Source organism: Brachyistius frenatus, unplaced genomic scaffold (genome assembly GCF_029030835.1).
Source record: "Brachyistius frenatus isolate BFR_SWC_R1_liver_20210118 unplaced genomic scaffold, ASM2903083v1 Contig_170, whole genome shotgun sequence".
Classification (NCBI taxonomy): domain Eukaryota; kingdom Metazoa; phylum Chordata; class Actinopteri; family Embiotocidae; genus Brachyistius; species Brachyistius frenatus.
The window spans coordinates 262,754-288,527 of NW_027210769.1; the positions used below are offsets into that span (position 1 = coordinate 262,754).

At 42.8% G+C, this 25,774-nt stretch overlaps 1 protein-coding gene across 1 annotated transcript in view; it reads right to left on the bottom strand.

The window, feature by feature from the left end:
• Positions 1-1,327: 1,327 nt before the first annotated feature.
• The window catches only part of pudp (pseudouridine 5'-phosphatase), a 28,589-nt gene continuing 4,142 nt past the window's right edge, over positions 1,328-25,774 (bottom strand). The window contains exon 4 of the mRNA XM_069717187.1: positions 1,328-1,718. Within this exon, the coding sequence (XP_069573288.1) occupies positions 1,542-1,718 (177 nt within the window). The 3' untranslated portion in view covers positions 1,328-1,541. The remainder of the gene's footprint in view (positions 1,719-25,774) is intronic.

The following is a 25,774-nucleotide window of genomic DNA, read 5'->3' on the forward strand; positions in this document are numbered from 1 at the left end:
AACGGCTTAAAAACAATGAGGCGTCGGATTCACTGACGGCCGACTGCGTCACCGTGGTGACGTCTTCTGAGAAAACCACACGGAAACAACAGTCTTCAGAAACCCAAAATACAATCACAACGTGTAATTTCAAGGTCAGCAGTTCAACTCCTCAGAGAGCTCAGAGATGGTTTCATAGGAGACATTTTGTGAAATATTATCTTCAGAAATAACCGAACCCAAAGCTTCATCCAACAAAACGGTCCAAATCCAACCTGAACTCATCCGGTCCAGAACAGACTGTTTCTAAAAGAGTTCGTAGCTTCAGGTCTGTAAAATGGTTCTGATCCAGAAGTGTCTTCAGCTGCAATACCAGCGAGTGCCACTAGAGGTCGGCTCCAAAAAGCCTCCGGCTCCATAGACTCCCATTCAACTTCTCTCATCAAATCCAAAGTGAATAAAATGTGTCCATCAGTTATCTCGGTGTTGTTAGCTAAAGTCACTCCTTCTTCTTAGTTTTCTGGAGGTCCATCTGAAAATAATCCCTCATTCATTAGAAAAGAAGATTCAAGAACACCTGTTTTTGGGGGCGTGTCTGTTTGATTGACAGGCCTGTGGTCCAGTCAGGTTACAGCTATCGGTGGGCGGGACGTAGTATCGTCAGGTTTCCGATCAGATCGGTCAGATCCACCGCTGGCTCCTCCCCCACCTCGTCCAAATATGGTCACTTCCTGCTCCAAACCGCTCCGAACTAACAAGATGGTGACGGACAGAATCTGAACTGGAGGATTCATAATGTTCACAAACCAACGATGACATCACTGATGGTTCATGACATCACTGATGGATGATGACATCACTGATGGAGCAGGTTGGTCTGGACGAAGCTCTAGTTTTGGACCTTTCTGTTGAGTGAAGCTTTGGGCTCATTGGCGTGTTTCTACTGAACTCTAGATGTTTTGCAGCGGCTCTGATGTTCAACACAATGTGGACCAAGAACCAAATCTAATTCATTTGAACTGGATGTTTTCCATCTGTTATCTGCACCCTTTCAGAAAGGAGGTCCGAACCCAGAACCGTCTTGTGAGGTGACGGCATTAACCGCTCAAAGTCAGCTGGGATCGGCTCCAGTTTCCAGAAAGCAGATCATGTATAAATGGACGGTTGTTTTGGGATTCATTTCATATATTATCGTTATTCCATTTCAGTGCAGTGATGACGCTACTTTGGCCATTACGAATGATATTTTTTGAGAAGTAGGTGGGTGGTAGAAGTTTAGACATCATGAGTGTGACACATTTCAGAAAAGGAGTCACAAATCAACTGGCTTCCATTTTAACAGCTTAAAGGCTTTGTGAAATGATGTGATGCTTTATTTCGACAGATGGCAATTAAACGTCTTTAACCGGCACCAGCAAAACCCAGCGGCGTTCCCCCGCCACGTTGTGAAGGCAGGCGGGGAAACAATCGGCGGGATTTTCACCGTTTCCTTTCGAAGACGGAGAATGGAGTCGGACACAAAGACGGTATTACACGGTGAGGTTCCAGCGTCGGTTCGTGGCTCAGTCGTACGCCGGCAGGCCGAAGAGCGGCGGCTCGAACTCCTCCATGCTGCGGAGGCGGAGCGTGGCCTCCCCCGTGAGGCCGGCGTCCAGGTTGTCGTCGGGAATCATCACCACCTGCATCCCGGCAGCCAGCGCCGCCTTCACGCCGTTGGGAGCGTCTTCGAACACCAGACACTGGACAAAAGGAAACAGCCTGTTAGCCTATAGACCAGAAGCTCTTCTTCACGTGTTCAGATCCAGTCAATCGATAACGTAAAGACTGGCCGTGCTTCAGACACTTCTGCATCAGAACCATTTCTCAGACCTGAAGCTACGAACACTTTTATAAATTTGATCAAGTTTGTTGTTGCACGACGGATCACGACGGTGTGAATTGTTGAATTGTGGGTTTCTCTGTATAATATTGTAAAGTTCTTCTGAAAGGACTTGAATGTGTTAAGTGCCATGAAATAACCTGTGTTAAATTGAATTGAGTTGAATATGACCAAGAGGGTCAAAGGTCAGGGTGCAGTACGTACTGGAAGTATAAAGAAGGTTTGTGCATAACTTCAACTGAAGAACTGGAAGGAGGACACATTCAGGGACACCACTGAGTGTGGGTTTTTTCTGTTGTGCATGAACACTCAGCTCCAGACCAGACTCGATAAAAGGACGTGAAAGCAGCCGTTGCCCCAGTTACCCAGTATCTATAAGAAATATGAAGGCGGTTCTAATTCATCTGATTTTTCCAGGACCTGTGTGAACTGTGAGCAACATGTTACGTAGCAGAAAACTGGAGGAGAATTAATTCAGACACATTTAACGTGCACGAACACACTTGAACAGTAAAACCTCCCTTCAGCTGAGAGGACACTCTTTCAGTACTTCTACCCGCTGAATGTCCAGCTGCTCTTTACTCCATCTGCCATCAACTTGGAATACAACTTTTCCTTCTGCGTGACCGGATACCAGCTGAGTACGAGAAAAGCTCGCAGTAAATTATGGTGGAAAACAGCCGTGGTGAGCCGCCGAGCCGCTCTTTCTTTTATTCTTTCTTTCCAAATCGTGAACTTTGATGAATCAATTTAAAAATGAAATATTTAATTTGCATAAAACATTTGTCTGCAATCTCGAGCCGAATTACAGTCGTGGAGGTTTATTTTTCTTGCAGCATCAGAAAAGAAAAACAAATAAAAGAAATAAGGTTTTGAATATTTTTCTGCGTAACTTTTTTTAAATTCCAAAAGTTTTGTGATTTAAGTTTTCTCCAGACAAACAGCATAATTAACATTAGAATCAAACACATGTATGATTTAAATTGATGTGGAGGTGGAGGAGGAGGTGGACAGAGGTAGAGGTGGAGATGGAGGTGGAGATGGAGGTGGAGAAGGAGGTGGACAGAGGTAGAGGTGGAGATGGAGATGGAGGTGGTAGAGGTGGAGGAGGAGGTGGACAGATGTAGAGGTAGAGATGGAGATGGAGGTGGTGGAGGTGGAGGAGGAGATGGAGATGGAGGAGGAGGTGGAGGTGGAGGAGGAGGTGGACAGATGTAGAGGTGGAGATGGAGATGGAGGTGGAGATGGAGATGGAGGTGGAGGAGGAGGTGGAGAAGGAGGTGGACAGAGGTAGAGGTGGAGATGGAGATGGAGGTGGTAGAGGTGGAGGAGGAGGTGGACAGATGTAGAGGTAGAGATGGAGATGGAGGTGGTGGAGGTGGAGGAGGAGATGGAGATGGAGGAGGAGGTGGAGGTGGAGGAGGAGGTGGACAGAGGTAGAGGCGGAGATGGAGGTGGTAGAGGTGGAGGAGGTAGAGGTGGAGATGGAGGTGGAGAAGGAGGTGGAGATGGAGGTGGTAGAGGTGGAGGAGGAGGTGGACAGATGTAGAGATGGAGATGGAGGTGGTGGAGGTGGAGGAGGAAATGGAGATGGAGGAGGAGGTGGAGGTGGAGGAGGAGGTGGACAGATGTAGAGGTGGAGATGGAGATGGAGGTGGAGGAGGAGGTGGAGATGGAGGTGGAGGAGGGACAGTTACTGTCACACCAACTGTTCAACAGAAACAGAGCCATAGATCTTTGAACTGAGATTGAGTGTCGGCATGACAACGTGTCCAGAAACCTGAAGCAGGTTAACATCTGCAGAACGAATCAGCTGTTTGCTGTAATTTATTGTTGAAAGTACAACAACTGCAGATCAATATTCACTCCCGGGGGGTCAGGTTGCTCCTTTAATCCAAATTAGCGTTAATAAATGCCACAAATTCCCCTTTAACCTGCATTAGACACGCCTCCTTCGTTGCCCTTTTTATTGACTCCATTACTGGTTCAGAACCACTTTCACTGAGGAGCTCTTCAGCCCAAACAGGAAACAGCTGTACAATGACTGGAGTCTCAGAGAGCACCTGGAGGACCTTTGTTCCTCTCCTCCCGTATTCAGGTAGAACAAAGACGCCTCTTCCAGTTTCTTTGAAAACCCTAATGGACTTTTGTGATGTCACTAAGCCTGAAAACTGGAGGAAGTGGAACAATGGTGGCAGAAACACTGAAGAGTGCACAACAGAGGGCCCTCGCTAATTCCCTTGATTGGGAGCAATTAAAACGAGTAATTACCCGATGAGTGAGCGAAATGACCTTTTAATCTGCTTCCAGTGTGCTGCATTGAAATGGATGAAAACAGACGGCGCCGCGGAGCGGACGGATCGCTGGGCTGGATTACAGATTACAGATTACAGATTACAGATTACAGACAAACTGTCTGAAGAGAACCAGACCGAAACCAAACTCAACACACACATTTGACCAGTTTGTGGGCTGTCAACTTGAGCAACATCACACCGGAGGGTGTTCTTTAACGTCAATAACCTGATCATACAACAAGTTACCAACTAAATCAAACATATAATCTAAATGTGTTCATATTGTGGAGCAATTCATTCTCTAAATATGAAACTTTTTGTTAGTGGGATCTCCGTTTCCATGGCAACACAGAGTACGACTAAGAACTGGAAAACTATCAGTAGACTCTTACTGTATTTAAAGTACGAAATGTTTCCTACTCCAGGAAGTAGTCCGACCCTTAGCAACCACCCTAGCAACAGAGAGGATTTCTAGTCTCTAACTGAATAAATACAGAACATAGAAACACTAAACTGATCAGCTAGTTCAGTCTGGTTGGAACAAAGATATCTGATGAACAAAGATATCTGATGAACTAAGATATCTGAGGACGTAACTACGGATGTTAAGTGCGTGACTACCCGTGGTGTTACGGTACGGGTGCTCGGAGCGACCAAAAAGGACCAAAAGAGACCCGACTTCACCAAATGGGTCATTTAATAGATCTATAATAAGTAGAAACTACATTATATTACATATAATATGAAATTCTATTCTAATTCTATATTCCCATTGAGGAGGTGGAGTCATATTTGTAGCAGTTGCCCAATCAGATCTCCGGGGGCGGAGCTACTGGTTGCATAAACAGTCAATAAGCACAGCAAGCAGAACAAACAAATAACTGCGATAAGACATCATCCTGTCAGATGTTCAAATGGTTTAAATGCGTTCATTCCTCCAAGACACATAATTCAGCTGCTCGTACAGACTAAAAAGCAAATAAGACGAACACTGTGTTGCTGTGGGCACATTGTTGGCGAAATAAAACATCATCCAGGGAGGCTGCTCTTCTCTGTTTGAGTAATAAATCAGTTTGATGGTTTGTCAGATGCACAAAATATTTAGAAACACCAAGAGACAGGATTTCTTTACAAGCCGGGAAATTGCCAGTTATTTTATCTTCCATCACGAGAGTTAACATCCATGTTATAAAGTAATCTTCCTCTAAAGTGAGCCCGCCTGATGGACTGCTGGATTTGAAGAGTTATATTTTAAGTTGAATGACATGTTCAGATGCAGCCCCCCAGATTCCACCGCAGTAAACATAATCTCGGGTTTATCATGATAATCCTTTTAGAAGGTTTTGTTGGCAGTTACCAATCGGTTAGTGAAGCTTACCATCTATTACCAGCCTCCTCTGGTGGTTACACCCTGATTTGCATATTGCATGGAAAAAGTAATACGGATTGTAATACGACTTTTTGTGCGGCCGAGTGACTATAAATACCAAATGAGTCCAGCTTGTAAAACCCAACCTCGTCCTTTTGGTGAACACATTTATCCAATTGTCATTGTCTGAATTTTTTCCGACACATTTTCTGCCTGGGATGACCAGAGCAGCATCAACAGCTGCTGACTACAGCCAAAATCCATTTCCCCACAGTGGCTGTCACACGGAGAGGCGCTGCCGTGCCTCCTAAATACCCGAGCCACGGCAACAAAGCCTCAGCAAAATGGAACAAGGTAAATCCACTCGAATTCACTTTACCAACATTTGTGGAGGGAGACGAGAGTTTATCCACCTTTTCTCTGCCAACATTAAATCCTCATAATCCATATTCATGGTACATCAGAGGAACTGATGAGACAGGAAACAGTCCGAGCCACTCTCTGGCGAAGGTTTAAGGAATAAACACCTTCTCCACATACGACTATTGAAAATAGACCAAAAACAACATCGAATGCTGAAACTAAAAAATCTTATTGCTTTATCAAAAGTATATGCTCATTTTGAATTTGATGGCTGAAACATTTTTCAAAAAAACTGGGGCAGAGTAAAAATACAGAAACACACCTGGTGGAACATCTGACTACTAATCAGGTTACCATGGCAACAGATCAGGAACATGATTGGGTATAAAAAGATGATTTCAGAGAGGCAGAGTCTCTCAGCAGTGAAGATGGGGAGAGGTTCACCACTCTGAAAGACTGTGTTGGAAAATAGTTCAACAATCTAAGAATAATGTTCCTCAACGTAAAACTACAAAGAATTAGTGGATTTCATCGTCTACGGTTCATAATATCATTAAAAGATTCAGAGAATCTGGAGAAATCTCTGAACACAAGGGACAAGGCTGGAAACCAATATTGGATGGTGGTGATCTTCAGGCCCTCAGGCAGCACTGCATTAAAAACACACTATTCTGGAGTGGAAATCACTGCATGGGCTCAGGAACACTTGTGAAAACCATCGTCTGTGAACACAGTTCATCGCTGCGTCCACAAATGATGTTAAAACTCTCCAAAGAAGAAACCAGATAGAAACATGATCCAGAAACACCGCCGCCTTCTCTGGACCGAGATCATTGAAGATGGACTGAGGTGAAGTGGACAACTGTCCTGAGGTCTGATGGATCACAATCTGAGATTCTGTTTGGAAATCATGGACGCTGCATCCTCCAGGTTAAAGAGGAGAGGGACCATCCAGCTTGTTATCAGCTCAGTTCTAAAGCCAGCATCTGTGATGGTACAGGATGCATTAGTGCACATGGCATGGGTAGCTTGAACATCTGGAAGGAAGCAACATTTCACTTTCAAAACTCCAGAAACTGGTCTCCTCACCTGAGTGGAGCGGTGAGGAGACGCCAGCTGGTCCCTCTTCAAAAGGTGCTGTGGCAGATTTACAACCCAAACAGGACTCATCAGAGCCAACAGAACCTGGATCCACTTCGTACCCGAGTCAGCACCGCCGAATGAGACAAGACGAAGAGGACGCAGGCCAGAGTTGTAAACGCTTTGTTGGTTGTGTGCGCATTAAAACACACACCTTTGGTATTGTCTTAAATACAATTGGCTCATTACCACACACACACACACACACACACACACACACACACACACACACACACACACACACACACACACACACACACACACACACACACACACACACACACACACACACACACACAGAGGCGGGTGGCAGCAGCCGGAGCCTGGATGCAGTGATTTGGACCGGACCCAGGACTCGTTTGGCTGCAGACAGCCGCTCAATAAAGGACACGTCTTCAATAAGCGGCCATGAGACGAGCGTGATGGAGCTGCACGTACAGGACGGATCACAGGGGACATCAAACATCATTGAAATATGATGTTTGATGTCCAGATAAGAGTCATCATTCTAATTATAGTGGACGGCCACGTGTAGTTGTAATTGAACTTCTGTTAGAAGTCTCCATGAAATCTTCCATGAGATGAATTAAAAACGTTCAATACGGTTAGAAAACGCTGCTGTCACTTCTGTTGAGAGCCAACGACTGGGAACTACTGGAACTGAAATCATAGAGGACGGGAGGATGTTAGAACTGGGAACTACTGGAACTGAAATCATAGAGGACGGGAGGATGTTAGAACTGGGAACTACTGGAACTGAAATCATAGAGGACGGGAGGATGTTAGAACTGGGGACTACTGGAACTGAAATCATAGAGGACGGGAGGATGTTAGAACTGGGAACTACTGGAACTGAAATCATAGAGGACGGGAGGATGTTAGAACTGGGAACTACTGGAACTGAAATCATAGAGGACGGGAGGATGTTAGAACTGGGGACTACTGGAACTGAAATCATACTGGGAACCACTGTAGGAAGTCATTTTTCTTTCTAAACTTGTATTTTTTTCTAACTCAAACCAAAGAATACACTCATTTATAGTTTTTGCACACTTAACCAGCTTCATGGGGTGTCGACCTCAAACTCCTCAAATCTGCAAAGCATTTGCTCGCTGTTGTCCAATTCATTGAGGTATTGATGGTTTTTTTTGAGTATTAACGAAAAGATTAATTTATTTTAAAGTTCTCGAAAATAGTTATGTATTGAATAACCTTCACGTTTACAAGTCAAGGCAAGCCGCGGCTACTTAGAGCAATCTTAAATACAAAATATGTATTGCTTTGATTCAATTTTGACATCATTTTTCTTCATGTTATTGTATGTTGTATTCAAGGTGCATAAAAAGAAAAACTCTTGAATTCGTGGATGTTTCTGAATTTTGTACTTGTACTTTGCCACAACCAGGACTAATAAAAGATCCTTAGTTTGCTGTATCCTTTTGAGAGCATTCAAGTCCACACAGGTTCGAACCCAGAACCTGCCGAGAGGCTACGACGCCATCCTCTGAACCACTGCGTCGTTCGTGACGTCCTTAACCCGATATCAGGAGTCTTTTTTTTTTAACAGTCCATTTTCAGTAGAGCCAGCCTGAAAACAAATTCAGACCAAGGTTGAAATTTAGGCACCAAATTCTCATACTGTGATTGCTGCTACAAACCGCCACTGAACAAAACCAAGAAACCATGAAATGCTGAATACACCAGACAGAACTTTCAAGGGAGAGTTTTGATTAGTTTGTAAAAAAAAAAAAAAAACACATTAAAACTAAAATGATGGAAATGAAAAAAAAGTTTGTGGCAAAAAATGTACTTTGTATAGCTGTACCTTTCAAAAAAGAAATACAGTTTGTTCCTATTTCTTACTTTATACTTTGCTTATTTTTTTCTCAATAAGTCTGTCAACATGAACTCAGGCTGCTCACCAGCCACGAGATCAGTGGTTCTTAACCTGGGTTCGATCGAACCCCAGGGGTTCAATGGGTCACTCTCAGGGGTTCAATGGGTCACTCTCAGGGGTTCAATGGGTCACTCTCAGGGGTTCGAAGAGTCACTCTCAGGGGTTCGACGAGTCACTCTCAGGGGTTCAATGAGTCACTCTCAGGGGTTCGAAGAGTCACTCTCAGGGGTTCGACGAGTCACTCTCAGGGGTTCAACGAGTCACTCTCAGGGGTTCGACGAGTCACTCTCAGGGTTCGACGAGTCACTCTCAGGGGTTCGATGAGTCACTCTCAGGGGTTCGAAGAGTCACTCTCAGGGGTTCGGCAGACACACACTGCGGTCAAGTGAGCCGCCGCTTTAAAAATTAATGGCCGTCTATTCCTTAAGGTGCGTTCACACCGAGCGCCCCGTTCGGTGCGAACGCAGCATAACGGTACGGTGGCTTGGGTAGCCCTACGGTGGCTTGGGTAGCCCTACGGTGGCTTGGGTAGCCCAAAAAGCATGGAGAAAGCTAAAACTTATGCTGACTAGATAAAGCAAATATCATCTCATTATCATCTAATAAACAACGGTGCAAGTCCAGGTCTGGGATATATTAAAGTGCATCGCAGCTGTTTGTGTAACGTGTAAAAGACTAAAAGTTCATCATACTGTAACCCTCAACTCAGTTTGATTTATTTTGCCTTTTAGCTAATTATCCAGCCTCCTAACTGCATTAATGCCCAGCAAACACTCCCGAGCCCCCACGTAGTCACATCCAACCAGCGTCTGCATCCACAGTTCCTCCAATGAATTACACCCCCAGCACACAGATGCTCCCCGGTTGACTTTGGACTGTTCGGCTTGGTGACTGAGAGACATGTGACACAGATGCGACGGCAAAGTGTCAGCTGCACGCCGACAGTCTGTCTGCCTGAATATGTGACACGGCCGAAGACAAAGAGTCTGGCAGGGTGGAAATGTTCATCAGAAAACCCATTTAATGGGTCTGAGCCGTACAGAAAATGATAACGATGTTTTATTGTTTGGAAATGAACCAAAAGGAACACATGCTTGTGGTGTTTTAACACTGATAGGAAGAAGGAAGCTGTATTAAAAGGTCATTTAAGATCTATATAAAACATTCGACTTTGAATATGAAGTTGTGTCTGATATGGTTCTCCAAAAAAATATCGATTACCTTGTAAAAATCTTTCTAAACAAAAATTCCTTCTTAGACATTACAAATATGCAAATATTCATCTCTCAAGTTTGTTTGTGTATTTATGAGTTGAACCGGATCAGGATTTGCTCTAAAACGATTTGTGATGTCAAAGATCCTGCTCCGAGCCACTCCCTTTAAAATCCAAAACGTGTCTCCTTCAGTAGGTAAAAACAAGCAGCTTTAAAACTACACATCCATCATTCATCGTCAAGAAAAAAAATATTCATTTTATATATAACAAAATAGTGCAAAGAGGACAAATAAACGTAGCTTTGTTAAACTGGAAGATGAATCTGTTAACTGATTGATAGATTATTTTAGAAGAAGTGAATTACCGTAATATCCTGCATATGATATTTATGATGATTTGTGGTCATATGATAAATGTATGAAAAACATCAGTATGTTGAAAGTAGCTGAAAAAGAGGAGCTCTGTAATGTCCTATTATTAATGGACAGTTGAACACAAATAATTTTGCCATACAAAAAGGAGGGTTATCGTAAATTAAAATACAGTAATATCAAAATGTTGTTTTTCGGCAAAAATGCAGGCAATTTTAAACGTAAAAATCACACCAGTGTCTGGCTGAAATAGTCATCGAGTGTTGAAAAATGAAATTCTGATTCTGTGGATGTCCTGAACCAATTCAAAGGATCAGAATTGGGGCTGAGCCGACTTTCTGTTGGTCTGAACGTGACATCAAATTCACCTGTCTGGCTGCCATTGTTTTGTATTTTTCACTTGCAATTTTCTAACCTGAAAAATAGAAGGATGGAAAATGTAGGGATGTAGTGAGCCGAGCCTCAGGATGAGTGATGGGCCGGTAAATGCAGCCATCAAATGATCTCCATCACACAACCTGGAAACAAGAGCTGAGAACGGCTGGACTGCAAATAAGTGCAAACACATGTCTCTGTATGTGGAATGGTTTAAAATCTAAGCATGCACGAGGGACTAAAACAAAAAACATGTCAAAATCTGTGAGGACTTTTGTTGTCCAAGACATCCTACCAACAACCTGTAGTTTTGAACTGAAAATGATATTAGTACCATCAGATATAATGTGCATCTAACAGAAAAAAAGATGAAGGATTTTCTCAAGAAACTCAGAATACTGGAGGTTCTGATTGAGAAGTATGGAGCTGATTATCTTAAATTATTCAGATGATGTGAATAAAAGTTTATCTCGGAGACAACTGAAATTACTCGATCACGTCTCCAGAGGAAGGTTGCCAGTGTTTTCAGGCTCGCAGTGAGGATATTAAACAGACAACTGCTAAAAGTTTTATTTTAGGTATTTAGGAATTCATGTTTATGAGATTCAGATGATATATTCTGCAGCAGAATTATTTAATAAGTAACAGCTTATAGTCGGAGAAGCCTTATACCTTTATATTCACTATATTTCTCTTTGCATATGCAGCTATTTTACCTGCAGGGAATTAGATCCAATATGGAAACCACTATCAGATCCCAACCCTACAAATATAAATCATAACCACTAGAGGCAGGAAGGATACTGTATTAAGTCAAACTTGGATATCACATTACTGTTTCTAATTTATTCTATTAAATATGGTCCCATTTACTTCTTTATTTAGTCATTATTTAGGTTTTGGTGCTGTTACTTTTGCTCGAGTAAAGTATCTGAGTACTTTGTCCATTAACTGTCAGTTCATCAGAGGGAAAGTGGACAAAGACAAGAGGTAAACATTCAGTCTCTAGTCAACCAGACCAGGTGTAACAACGTCATTGGACAACTGGTTGAACACAATTTAAAAGGTGGAAAGTTGTCTTTAGAATTGATTCAGCGAACCCTGTTTCTACTTCTTTGATTACTTTAATATAAACACAGAATATGTGCTGTTTGCTGGTAGTTATCTGATGTAATTCTAAAGCAATTCATAATCCAGGTTAAGTATCTGTGGAATTTTTAGAAAAACTAGAGAATTGCATGTTAAAAATGTTATTTTTATTAGTTTATTAAATATTACAAGTGCCACATGTCCAAATTGTACCAAAGTCACCACGTCCCACCCTCAGGTGCCCAATAACCCCCCCACCAAGTCTGAAGCAGGTGGGACCAACGGTTGTGGAGATATTCTCAGGCCAAACATACACGCAAAAATATACAGACAGAGATTCCTTGAATTATATTTAGTAAGATAACAAGAGGTATTACACGCCTCATGGAAACACACATTCACAGACCATAATACATCATCCTGTCAGTCTGCTCTGATTGACTCGCTCACGGTGTGTAAAAGGATCATGTGCTTTACTCGGAGAGGTTGTTTGTTACTCCCGACAGAGCTGTGACAGGCAGACGTATGAGACAACCGTAGCAAGAAGAAATAAGACGGAGATGCATGCCTGATACATGATGTGAAACTTTAACGCGCTGACACGGTCACGTATGTGTCAAAGACACACGTCAGGCCTCTCCGGTGATGCAGCAGCTGAAGGGAAGCGTGTCCGTTGTTGTACTGCGTGCAGCGGCCAGTGAGTAAGCGACAGTGACAGATCGCCCGTCGCGGTTTCTAAATGACCGCGGAGCCCCGGGCGGCGTGACGTTTCATCAGAGAGCAGAAACACAGTCCGTGATGGACGGACGCTCGCCACGGCCGACTCCAACAAGTGCGAGTGCCGTGCGTTAGCGTCGCACGTCAGACGGTCGCGATCGCAGCCTCAGTGGTTCAAGGTTGATTCAGAGGCCTTTCCCTCCCCAAGGCCACGTTGTAATGACCGGCCGGGTGAACAACACAGCGGATGTCAGATAAATGTTGAGAGGAAAGTGCTATAAATGTCTGCTGTGAACTCTGACCTTATTAGTACCACGCTGATAACAAGCTGGACGAACCAAGCGCCCTCCCTGAGGATTAAGACATCCCAAGGGTGAGTGAAGCACAAGTAAACAAACTGAAGAAGTAGGAATATTTGCTGCTTCTAGCCTTCTGACTCAGCTGACGCTTTTATCCAAAGCGACTCACAACACACCGACGGTTCACCATCGGGAACCATTTTAGGGTTCAGTGTCTTGCTCAAGGACACTTGGGCAAGTGGACAGGAGGAGCTGGGGATCGAACCACCAACCTTCTGATTAGTGTGCAACCCACTCTACCAACTGAGCTACAGCCTCCCAAAACAGGGTGAGTTGATTTGGTTTTGTGTGCAATACACAAACAATACATCTGCCAGAGTCCCTGAGTCTGACATCTGTACAGCAAACATAAGTGTACTTCTAAGAGGTAAACTTGTTCTAATACTTAGTCTTTCTGGGACTGCAGTGAGTACGGGGCGACTACAGATGCCGTCCTCAATAACTCCGGATATCTCAGAGCCACCTCTCAAGCCTACAAAGGGGAGAGTGCTTTATATTCAGAACGGGTGTTTTAAAGAGAATTATTCCTTTAACGCTGCACGAAGGGAAGTCCTTGAAACTACTGAACATTTCTACATGCACCGGTGGTCTTTTTATCTACGTCATTAAAAACTCCTAAATGACATTTGTGCAGGATTATAGATGTGATTGCTGAGTTTAATTAGTTTGTCATAAAGAAAACGTAAAGTTATTTTGTAAAGTCAAACGTGCATGTTTGGAGTCGACCGATGTGACCTTTAGTTTAACAGGTTCTTCGTGGCATTAGTGAGAATAAAAACAGTCAGACATGTTGACAGACCGACAGAGTGCTTTCACTACAGGGGGAAGCTTACCGAGCACGTTTTCATCGAGAGATAACTTACCACTGCGCCGGGTTAAAAGAGATTGCAATTGGCTCAAAGAAAAGCCCGTGGACAGCCCAAGGACCTCATCAAAAAAATCACCATTGAGCCAAAATGAGTGTCTGCAAATCTCACAGCCACCCGGCCTCCTTTTCGCGTTGCTTGTGATGTGAGGAGGACCCTGCAGCGGGCTTAACCCACTCATTTGAAGTCTGCGGTGATAAAGTATCCAGCAGATTTCCAGAAAACACAAACGGGGGAGGAAAAGGAGGAAGAGGAGGAAGAGGAGGGACGGAGCTGCGTATCCGCATGCAAGTATAGAAAGTCATACGCTGTGCTGGATGAGAGGGATGAGAGGCCTACCGAGCTAAGTGGTCTTAAATCAACCTGGCCATCACTGCACTCTAAACTCTTCACAGACCCATAATATTTTGGAGTGTATTCCAGAAGCTTACCATCCTGACTTTCACAGAGTGGAACAGATTACCGAGACGCCGATGGAAACCTCTCGGGACGATTTCCGAGTGTTCTGCGGAAACCTTTTTTCAGGGCCGCTGCATCGTTTCCACAACAGATGCATCTGTTCCGTAAGTGACCTTGACCATGAGGCCAAACAAGCTTCAAACTGCAGGGAAATGAAATGCTAAAGTGATGAATGAAATGTTGGAAGTCCACAGACTGCAGCTTGGGAAACAGAGTTGTTTCTTTTTTCCTCCATTGTGGATCGCAGCGCTGATTCCTTATTATGTGACTCCTTGTAAACCCGGGATGGTTTCTGAGGGATGAAAGCCAATGAAAAGAATGAGGGTTGGTGAAGGTCCTGAATCATAGTTGCAGTGTTGTTGCAGCATCATTATCTGGACATCCAAAGCTCCCGTGGCCGAAGGGAATTGTCCGACTCTATCCTGCCTCTGAGAAAAGCTTTTCCCACTCTTTCATTTCTCAGAGCAGGTTTTCCTTAAATCACCAAACTGTGTGGATTAAAAATGGTTTTGGAGTGAAAGTGGTGGGACAGTGGGACACAGTCCAGTAAAACATCGGTTAAATATAACGGACACTGTAGTTACAGAGTTTCCTCCAGAACTAAACAGGTTCTGAGGCCTTTTGCTGTTTGCACCTGTGAAATAACGAAATTCATCAACATATTTGACCTGTTTGAAGATCCAAAGAGTTTCATTCAGGAGGGCCAATAAAAACAAATGGAACGGTTTAAATCTATCATAATTATATTAGATGTATTAACTGATTCACTTGAAGCCTCGTTATGATCCGCTGTCATTTACGCTGTAAATAGAAACTCAACACTTCCTGTATTGTTTCAAATTAAAAGCTTTGTAGCGTTCTATGACAGAAACCCTTTTATTGTGAAACATTTGCAGGAACGTGTTGAGACTGAAGTCGGACGATGAATCATCAACAACAACCTCCAGCTGCGTTTCCTCTGATGCACTTCCTCCTCCGATGCGTTTCCTCCTCCGATGCGTTTCCTCCTCCGATGAGTTTCCTCCGATGATGAGTTTCCTCCGATGATGTGTTTCCTCCTCCGATGCGTTTCCAACAACGATGTGTTTCCTCCTCCGATGTGTTTCCTCCTCCGATGCGTTTCCTCCTCCGATGTGTTTCCTCCTCCGATGATGTGTTTCCTCCTCCGATGTGTTTCCTCCTCCGATGCGTTTCCTCCGATGATGCGTTTCCTCCGACGATGTGTTTCCTCCTCCGATGATGTGTTTCCTCCTCCGATGTGTTTCCTCCTCCGATGATGTGTTTCCTCCTCCGATGAGTTTCCTCCTCCGATGCGTTTCCTCCGACGATGCGTTTCCTCCTCCGATGCGTTTCCTCCTCCGATGAGTTTCCTCCGACGATGCGTTTCCTCCTCCGATGATGTGTTTCCTCCGACGATGCGTTTCCTCCGACGATGATGAGTTTCCTCCGACGATGCGTTTCCTCCGACGATGCGTTTCCTCCTCCGATGAGTTTCCTCCTCCGATGCGTTTCCTCCGACGATGCGTTTCCTCCTCCGATGCGTTTCCTCCTCCGATGCGTTTCCTCCGACGATGCGTTTCCTCCTCCGATGCGTTTCCTCCTCCGATGAGTTTCCTCCTCCGATGCGTTTCCTCCGACGATGCGTTTCCTCCGACGATGCGTTTCCTCCTCTGATGTGTTTCCTCCGACGATGCGTTTCCTCCTCCGATGCGTTTCCTCCGATGATGTGTTTCCTCCGACGATGCGTTTCCTCCGACGATGCGTTTCCTCCTCCGATGTGTACTGGCGTGATAAAGCCTCGACTGTTGTGCGCCTCCATTTGAAACTCGTTCTTCTGCTACTTTAAACATCTTCGTTGGTAGCTGTAGTTCCTATGGCAACGGCGGAGAGTATCCCAGGCAGAGGGAGGAGCATAAAAAAAGTCCCACAAAACAAAGTTATAGGACTTCAAAAGTTTCTCAGTTCCTCCCATGTGGACACAATGAAAAAGAGGGGAAAGTATCCTTCCAGTGAAGCAGTATTTAGATGGCGTGTTCAACTAAATCAACCTGCAGTCATTGATCACCTGTTAGAAATATGGCTGTGCTTCAAGTTCCCAGCAGAACATTGCTGACTCAGCAGCGTCGGTGGGAAACGTGGCGTCAGAACGAAGTGAAAGAACTGCCCTGCATCCACTTTGCAGAAACTGATGTATCCAAAGTTCAATCAGGCGGATCAAAAAACGATCCCGGCTTCATCGCCGGTACGTAATTTACTAAACAAAGAAGGCAGGACGGCGTTCAGCAGCAGTCCTACCGAAAGAGTCGAGAGGATGAGTGAACCACTTCTCAGGAGAGGGAACAAGGTCGAACGCTTGGTGGGGAAGGACACGGCAGAGGTTCAGTGGATGATGGAGAAGAGTTGCGTTGACTGATGAATCCAGATATACATCAATGAAAAGGACGTCCGACTGGATGCAATATGTTTCTGGAAGTTATTTAAAACGTAGTAAACGCGCCGCTTTGTCACTTTTTAACTCGACCTGAACCTACAATACGTCCTGACATCCAAACCAAGTTATTAGTCGGCCCGTGAAGACCACCGACCCCACAGGAGGGTGAAGCCCGTGGAGCAGGTCCAGCTGGCTCTGGGTAGATCACACTTCCATTGGACACAAACCTGTTTTTTGAGGTCACATAAACTTTGACCGCAAAATTCATCAGTTGATCCTTTCAAACAAGGGTTTCAGTACTATTTGTTTAAGTACCAGTTTGCACGTGCCAGGTTAAGTTGTGGCTTTGTTTCTAAGGTTGCGTAACCACCGTAGTGGAAAGTTTACACAATAATACTGCATATATCCGTTGTTTCGAAGTCAAAAAAATATAGAAAAATACTTTTGTCAACAGTTGTTCGTGATAACTCATTTAAACTTATACTTTTCACAACACGTTCCTGCAAATATTTCACAATAAAAGCCTTGTTAAGAATTGAAAGTGTTCCGTCCACACTGATATGTTAAACTGCTTTTAATTTTAAATGGATACAGGAAGTAAGTTCAACCGTACACCATATGTGATATAAACCTGGGTTTCCCAAGGGAACATTTGTGTCAAATTTCAAGAAGGTCCCTTTAGACATTTCCAAGATATCACTTTTAAAAGGCAAAATATGGATTCAAGGGAATATAACAATAGAAATTTCATCAGGTAATAAAACTGACAGATTGACTTGCAATAAAACGTACGTTACAGCCTATAACAGAATATCGCCTGGAGATTTGTTAAAGCACAGGCTCAATGATTTCCCAACAATGTCTGTCTTCAGATTCTTCTGAAAACCTCCCGAAACTGAGAAGTCAGCCCGGAGCAGAAAAATCTGATTTTATAAACGCACTACAACACAGACACGTTGGAGTTCCTCATTTTCTGGTGATTTTCTGCTTTTGGTTCAGAGGGAGTGAATCAAAACGTCCCGTCTTCAGCCTGAGACATGAACTGTGTGTTTACTATGTTTCTTCATGGTCCCTGGCAGCAAACACTATAACGCCTACTTAAAAGTGACATTAAGAAACACATAAAACATAAGAAATATCATATATGTGTACGTGGCTGTTATCCAAGTTACATACAAGTTGTTTCACTTTTTATGCAAATATTTCTCTCAAAATTGGCCTGAAACACTAAACTGTAAAAGTAAAAAAGAGGTATGGAAGTGTTATCTAGTGATCCCACGTCCTTGATGTGGTGCATACTGTATGGGCTTAATTGACCACGTTATATTCCCCAGCCTGGTCCTCTGGCAGCTAACAAGACACCTTGTTATCCGTTGTGATGTTCAGAAGAAACCTAATTGTCAGAGGAGAAACTAAAAAAGATTGGATATCCAGCAGACCTTCTGGTTTCACTCCTCAACCGAATGCAGAAAAGCACCAGGGAAGCTCTAAATCAGCAGTTTGACTCTGAAGGATCATTAATGCGACTCGTTGTGTTGTGGTTTGAAACGTAGAGCGACGGCATTAACATTTTCCTGCTCCGAGCTAGATGTTCAGTTTAGTGTTCGGCTGTACAGAAACAAAACCTTCGTTATCTGAAGAGCAGCTGGAGATAGATTTACAACCGGCAGGTCAGGACACTTGTTTTTTTACATGTGTTCATCAGTTGGAAAATTATCAAGCATCTGCCCGAAAATCTGCTGATGATGAGGGTTATTTTTAAATAGTTGAATCATGTCTCACATGAAAGCACGTGTCTATTTCAAGACATGGATTCAAACCACAGACTGTTTATAAAAGAGTTCGTAGCTTCAGGTCTGAAAAATGGATCCGATGCAGAAGTGTCTGAAGCATCGTTAGAAAAAGAGCCACACGGTGACCCGGCATGTTGTTTGTTTTGTTCGTGACGTGTTTCCTTCTTGAGATTAATCGTAATATATAAAGAATCACACTGTCAAATTTTGATTCATTTTGATTTACTAACAAGCAAATTGATTGCCATTAAACTTGGAAGGCAAAGCTGTAGTCCGGTCGTTGGAGTGTCAGTGTGGTGATTACTCAAAACCACGATGCAGAGACCAAAATAATTATCAGATTATTAATAATGAACAATTATTTGGTGTAAACATTTCAGCCCTCGTGTGTGTAGATTTTGTTCTTAAATAAGAAAACCAACCGTTCTTGGTTCACCAAACAAACATTTCAAAGTTGACCTCCACCACTGAAGTTAACATTCGGACACGTCGGCGTTGGGAAGGGAGCGCTGAGCTCTGTCGAGTCAGTAATGGGACAATTTAAGGCGAAGAAAGGAAAGTTCACGTCTGAATTGTACCATATATGAATATGTGGATTATAAAGCCTTCCCCAGGTGTAACGCCTCGTATGATTAATGGCGGACAGGAACTAGTTCCCGCTGCCTCTCACTGCGAGCAGCAACCAGCTCACTGTCATGTTTCATTAATCTTCCTCACCTCTGGTAATATCTCCTGTCTCATCAACGCTGTTACTTTAGACTCGTGAAAAATGTCTCTGCTCTCCATGGAAAAGAGAGCAGAGACATTTTCTTTCACTTTTGGTCAACTGAGACAGCCGGCGTGAGCAGAACATTACTCACCTGAGGCCTGCAGCGTTTCATCACGTTGCACCTCATCTTCTAACACATTTACTCTACAGTTTTATAACTCTGCCTGTCAGAGATAAATCAAACCAGAAATTATGATCAGAATATTTATCACGGAAATTAATATATCGACACGCCCCCAAAACCAGGTCTTCTTGAATCTTCTTTTCTAATGAATGAGGGATTATTTTCAGATGGACCTCCAGAAAACTAAGAAGAAGGAGTGACTTTAGCTAACAACACCGAGATAACTGATGGACACATTTTATTCACTTTGGATTTGATGAGAGAAGTTGAATGGGAGTCTATGGAGCCGGAGGCTTTTTGGAGACGACCTCTAGTGGCACTCGCTGGTATTGCAGCTGAAGACACTTCTGTTTTCAGACCTGAAGCTTCGTCCACTTTTCTGTCCTCACTGCTCCACTGCAGCTCGTCCCGTCTGTCTGCTGCAGCGCTGCAACTACTAACTCTGTCCTTCTACATGGAGCTTCTCTTGGATAAAAGCCAGCGGTCATGAAATGTTTAAGGTCTGACGAGTGAAAAGCAGTCACGAGACATTTGTTTACCCTCGTTCAGACGGGAAAAAACAGCTCTTCACCTGTTAAATGACGCGAGTGCTATAATTACAGCCGACACGGGGATTCTGCTGTGACTACACGCTACACGTGATCACGTGTTTCTCTGCGTGTTGTTGTTTTCTGAGAAACGTCACACTGTAAAAATAGGAGAGACATGAGAGCTGCTTTTAACCATGTTAACATGGACACACACGCACACACACACACACACACACACACACACACACACACACACACACACACACACACACACTCCCAGGCAGTGTGTCCCAGGATGAGTCTACATGTGTGTGTGTGGACGCGACACAGATTAATGAAGGAAAATCAGACAATCGGATGTTACTATGATACCGCTGCTCCCTCTGCTCCCCCTCTCTCCCATCCTCCGCCTCCTCCACCTCCTCCCCCTCCTTCTCCTTCTCCTCCTCCACCACCTCCAATTCTCACACAATACCCCATAATGACAACGGGAACAAAGTTTTTTTGAAATTTTTGTAAATCTATTAAAAATCAAATCTATAAAATCCCATGTACATAAGTATTCACAGCCTTTGCCATTACACTCAACATTGAGCTCAGCTGCTTCCTGTTTCCACTGATCATCATGAGATGTTTCTACAACTTGATTGGAGTCCACCTGGTAAATTCAGTTGATTGGACATGATTTGGAAAGACACACACCGTCTATATAAGGTCCCACAGTTGACATGTCAGAGCACAAACCAAGACATGAAGTCCAAAGAATCATCTGTAGACCTTCGAGACAGGATTGTATGGAAGTACAGATCTGAGGAAGAGTACAGAAACATTTCTGCAGCATTGAAGGTCCCAATGAGCACAATGACCTCCATCATCTGTAAATGGAAGAAGTTTGGAACCACCAGGACTCTTCCTAGAGTCGGCCGCCTGACCAAACTGAGCGATCGGGGGAGAAGAGCCTCAGTCAGGGAGGTGACCAAGAACCCGATGGTCACTCTGACAGAGCTCTAACGTTGCTCTGTGAAGAGAGGAGAACCTTCCAGAAGGACAACCATCTCTGCAGCACTCCACCAAGCAGGCCTGTATGGTAGAGTGACCAGACGGAAGACAGTCCTCAGTAAAAGGCTCATGACAGCCCACCTGGAGTTTACCAAAAGGCACCTGAAGGACTCTCAGACCAGGAGAAACTAAATTCTCTGGTCTGATGAAACAAAGATTGAACTCTTTGGCCTGAATGCCGAGCGTCATGTTTGGAGGAAACCAGGCACCGCTCATCACCTGACCAACACCATCTCTACGGTGAAGCATGGTGGTGGCAGCATCATGCTGTGGGGATGTTTTTCAGCGGCAGGAACTGGGAGACTAGTCAGGATGGAGGGAAAGATGAATGCAGCAATGTACAGAGACATCCTTGATGAAAACCTTCTCCAGAGCGCTCTGGACCTCAGACTGGGGCGAAGGTTCATCTTCCAACAGGACAACGACCCGAAGCACACAGCCGAGATAACAAAGGAGTGTCTTCGGGACAACTCTGTGAATGTCTTTGAGAGGCCCAGGCAGAGCCCAGACATGAACCTGATTGAACATCTCTGGAGAGATCTGAAGATGTCTGAGCACCGACGCTCCCCATCCAACCTGATGGAGCTTCAGAGGTCCTGCAAAGAAGAATCGGAGAAACTGCCCAAGAATAGGAGCCAAGCTTGTAGCATCATACTCCAAAAGACTTGAGGCTGTAATTTCTGACAAAGGTGCTTCAACAAAGTATTGAGTAAAGACTGTGAATACTTATGTACGTGTTATATTTTCATTCTTTATTTTTAACAGATTTTCAAAAATTGTAAACAAAAATGTTTCACATTGTCATTATGGGATATTGTGTGTAGAATTTTGAGGAAAAAAAATTATTTAATCCATTTTGGAATAAATCTGTAACATAACTAAATGTGGAAAAAGTGAAGTGCTGTGAATACTTTCTGGATGGACTGTAAATGTTCTTGTTAAACAGGCCTTACGCGATGGTCACAATTTAAACCAGCTTTAGTTTATATTGTTTTTAAACATGATTTCTGAGTGTTTAGTTTGCTAAACGTTTTCCGCGCTCAGATATCTGCTTGCACTGGTCATAAAGAAGCATTCTGGACTGGATGAAAGGTGCCGACCTCAGCAAAACTAAAATACTGTGGCGACAGCTGAGCATGACATCTTGTATTCACGAAGGTTATGTTCAATTTGGTTGAAACTATTTCAGAACAATCCTTTTGAAATTCAGACTGTGGCATGAAAAGTGAGGCTGATGCGAAAGTGCCTTAAAGTGTAATACCACCGACAGCCAGCAGGGGTCGGCTCCAAAAAGGCTCCAGCTTCATAGACTCAAGTTCAACTCCTCTCATAAAATAAAAATCTCATATTTTTTCCCCCAATATTCATAATAGTTCCATTCGCTGAAGTCACTCCTTATTAGTTTTCTGGTGAACCATAAATATTCCATCATTAATTAAAGGTTAGGCTTTAAAAAGCTGTATGTTGTGGGGGGGGGGGGGGGGTCTGTTTGATTGACAGGCCTGTGATATAAAATCGCCAATTTCAGAGCAAATGGACTGACGGGTATTTTTCTACAGTTTACTGTCTGGGATTAATTATAAAGGTGCAATTCAAGTAAAAGGAAAGGGATCATAACAACAGCACCAACTGTGATCTCCATACACAGCATACAACGTACATATCACTGCTGTTATAAATAAATATACACATAATAAGAGTGTGTTATCAGTATGATACCATCCTTTAAGAGATAAATATGTATATAAAGATAAATATAAATAGATATTCCTGAAAAACACTCAGTTTAAACTGCATGTCATTTAATGAGATCCTCCCTCATCAATCTGAGCACTGAACAATGATGGACAGTGGATTCATCATAATTAGCATCCCACCAGCGTTTCTATTGCATGTGGTCTACAGTGAGTGTTTCCATGAAAGTAGGTCAGCCCTCACAATGTTCTTGCTTCTTCCAGGGAGATATTTGGCAGCTATTTCAGACTGACTCAACACTGCGAAAGGCTTCCAGAGCGTCTGAAAATATATGTTAAACAGCCCGTGAACCCGGAGAGCGTCGGAGAGTGATCAAAGTGCTGCGGAGGGAAAGAAATGCGACGCTGTCAGCGGCTGACATCACGTCCTGCCGGCGACGCCACAGATCGAGCACATTAGCTGCAAATAAAAAAAGTCCAGGAAGCTAAACACCAGCAGTGTATGTTAAATATAACACACATATATATATATATATATATATATGTTATATATAACATACACCGTCTGACATGCATGTTTCCTCCACCTGATGCAGCACTTGTTGCTTCCTGGTTCATATATGATCTCAGGAGAAAGAGGTCGGTGCAGCACGCATCACTCAAATCACACACTTCATCTAGCAACCACGCAATCATCAGTTTATAGAGCATAAAAAACATCATTTAACAAAATAGATGTTCGGCCTTTCTTTCAGCCTAATAATTTGTTAGTATCTATTATTAAGCCTTACCTGACTGTATTTATTATTATTTAGCCTTACCTGACTGTATTTACTATTATGTATTATTTAGCCTTACCTGACTGTATTTACTATTATGTATTATTTAGCCTTATCTGACTGTATTTATTATTATTTATTATTTGGGTTTACCTGACTGTATTTACTATTATGTATTATTTAGCCTTACCTGACTGTATTTATTATTATTTATTATTTAGCCTTATCTGACTGTATTTATTATTATTTATTATTTGGGTTTACCTGACTGTATTTATTATTATTTATTATTTAGCCTTACCTGACTGTATTTATTATTATTTAGCCTTACCTGACTGTATTTATTATTATTTATTATTTGGGTTTACCTGACTGTATTTATTATTATTTATTATTTAGCCTTACCTGACTGTATTTATTATTATTTATTATTTGGGTTTACCTGACTGTATTTATTATTATTTAGCCTTACCTGACTGTATTTATTATTATTTATTATTTAGCCTTATCTGACTGTATTTATTATTATTTATTATTTGGGTTTACCTGACTGCATTTATTATTATTTATTATTTAGCCTTATCTGACTGTATTTATTATTATTTATTATTTAGCCTTACCTGACTGTATTTCTTATTATTTATTATTTAGCCTTACCTGACTGTATTTATTATTATTTATTATTTGGGTTTACCTGACTGTATTTATTATTATTTGGGTTTACCTGACTGTATTTATTATTATTTATTATTTGGGTTTACCTGACTGCATTTATTATTATTTAGCCTTACCTGACTGTATTTATTATTATTTGGGTTTACCTGACTGTATTTATTATTATTTATTATTTGGGTTTACCTGACTGCATTTATTATTATTTAGCCTTACCTGACTGTATTTATTATTATTTATTATTTGGGTTTACCTGACTGTATTTATTATTATTTATTATTTGGGTTTACCTGACTGCATTTATTATTATTTAGCCTTACCTGACTGTATTTACTATTATGTATTATTTAGCCTTATATGGGTGGGTGGGTGGTAACTAACCGGAAGTTGTTCATTCAAACCTGAAATTGATATGGGTTGATGAAAAATTCTATGATTTACTAGAAAACTGTTTATAGAATTTTAATTTTTTTATTTATAAAAGTTGCTGTATTTATTGTTATTGTTGAACAATCGTGAGAAAAAATTTTTAATAGATTATTAACATAGCAACAGTTTTCACTTTATATTCTGGGTTTTAAAGACACCTTTATTATTATTATTATTATTATTATTATTATACCGTTACGCGAGAGCTGCAGCTGTAATTTATAAGTCGGCGCAGCAGCAGGTGGAGATGATTGACAGCTCCGAGTTCACCTGAGATCCTCTCACTGTGTTTTTCCTGCATTAGGCAGACTGACGTCAGTCTCAGAAAGTAGTGACATTTGAAAAATGTAAACATAATTAAATATAAAAAAGTGCACCTTCCGATATTTCCCAGCTACTCTGAGAAAAAGAACAAGCGAACACTTGTTGATAATGAGAGGACGTGTTGCATCTGCCGATGAACTCACAGTCGCCGCGGCAACATGGATGGAGGGAGGATAGAAGAGGATGGAGGGAGAGAGAGAGAGAGAGAGAGAGAGAGAGAGAGAGAGAGGGGGGAGAAGGAGAGAGAGAGAAGGAGAGAGAGAGAGAGAGAGAAGGAGAGAGAGAGAGAGAGAGAGAGAGAGAGAGAGAGAGAGAGAGAGAGAGAGAGAGAGAGAGAGAGAGAGAGAGAGAGAGAGAGAGAGAGAGAGAGAGAGAGGAGAGAGAGAGAGAGAGAGAGAGAGAGAGAGAGAGAGAGAGAGAGAGAGAGAGAGAGAGAGAGAGAGAGAGAGAGAGAGAGAGAGAGAGAGAGAGAGAGAGAGAGAGAGAGAGAGAGAGAGAGAGAGAGAGAGAGAGAGAGAGAGAGAGAGAGAGAGAGAGAGAGAGAGAGAGAGAGAGAGAGAGAGAGAGAGAGAGAGAGAGAGAGAGAGAGAGAGAGAGAGAGAGAGAGAGAGAGAGAGAGAGAGAGAGAGAGAGAGAGAGAGAGAGAGAGAGAGAGAGAGAGAGAGAGAGAGAGAGAGAGAGAGAGAGAGAGAGAGAGAGAGAGAGAGAGAGAGAGAGAGAGAGAGAGAGAGAGAGAGAGAGAGAGAGAGAGAGAGAGAGAGAGAGAGAGAGAGAGAGAGAGAGAGAGAGAGAGA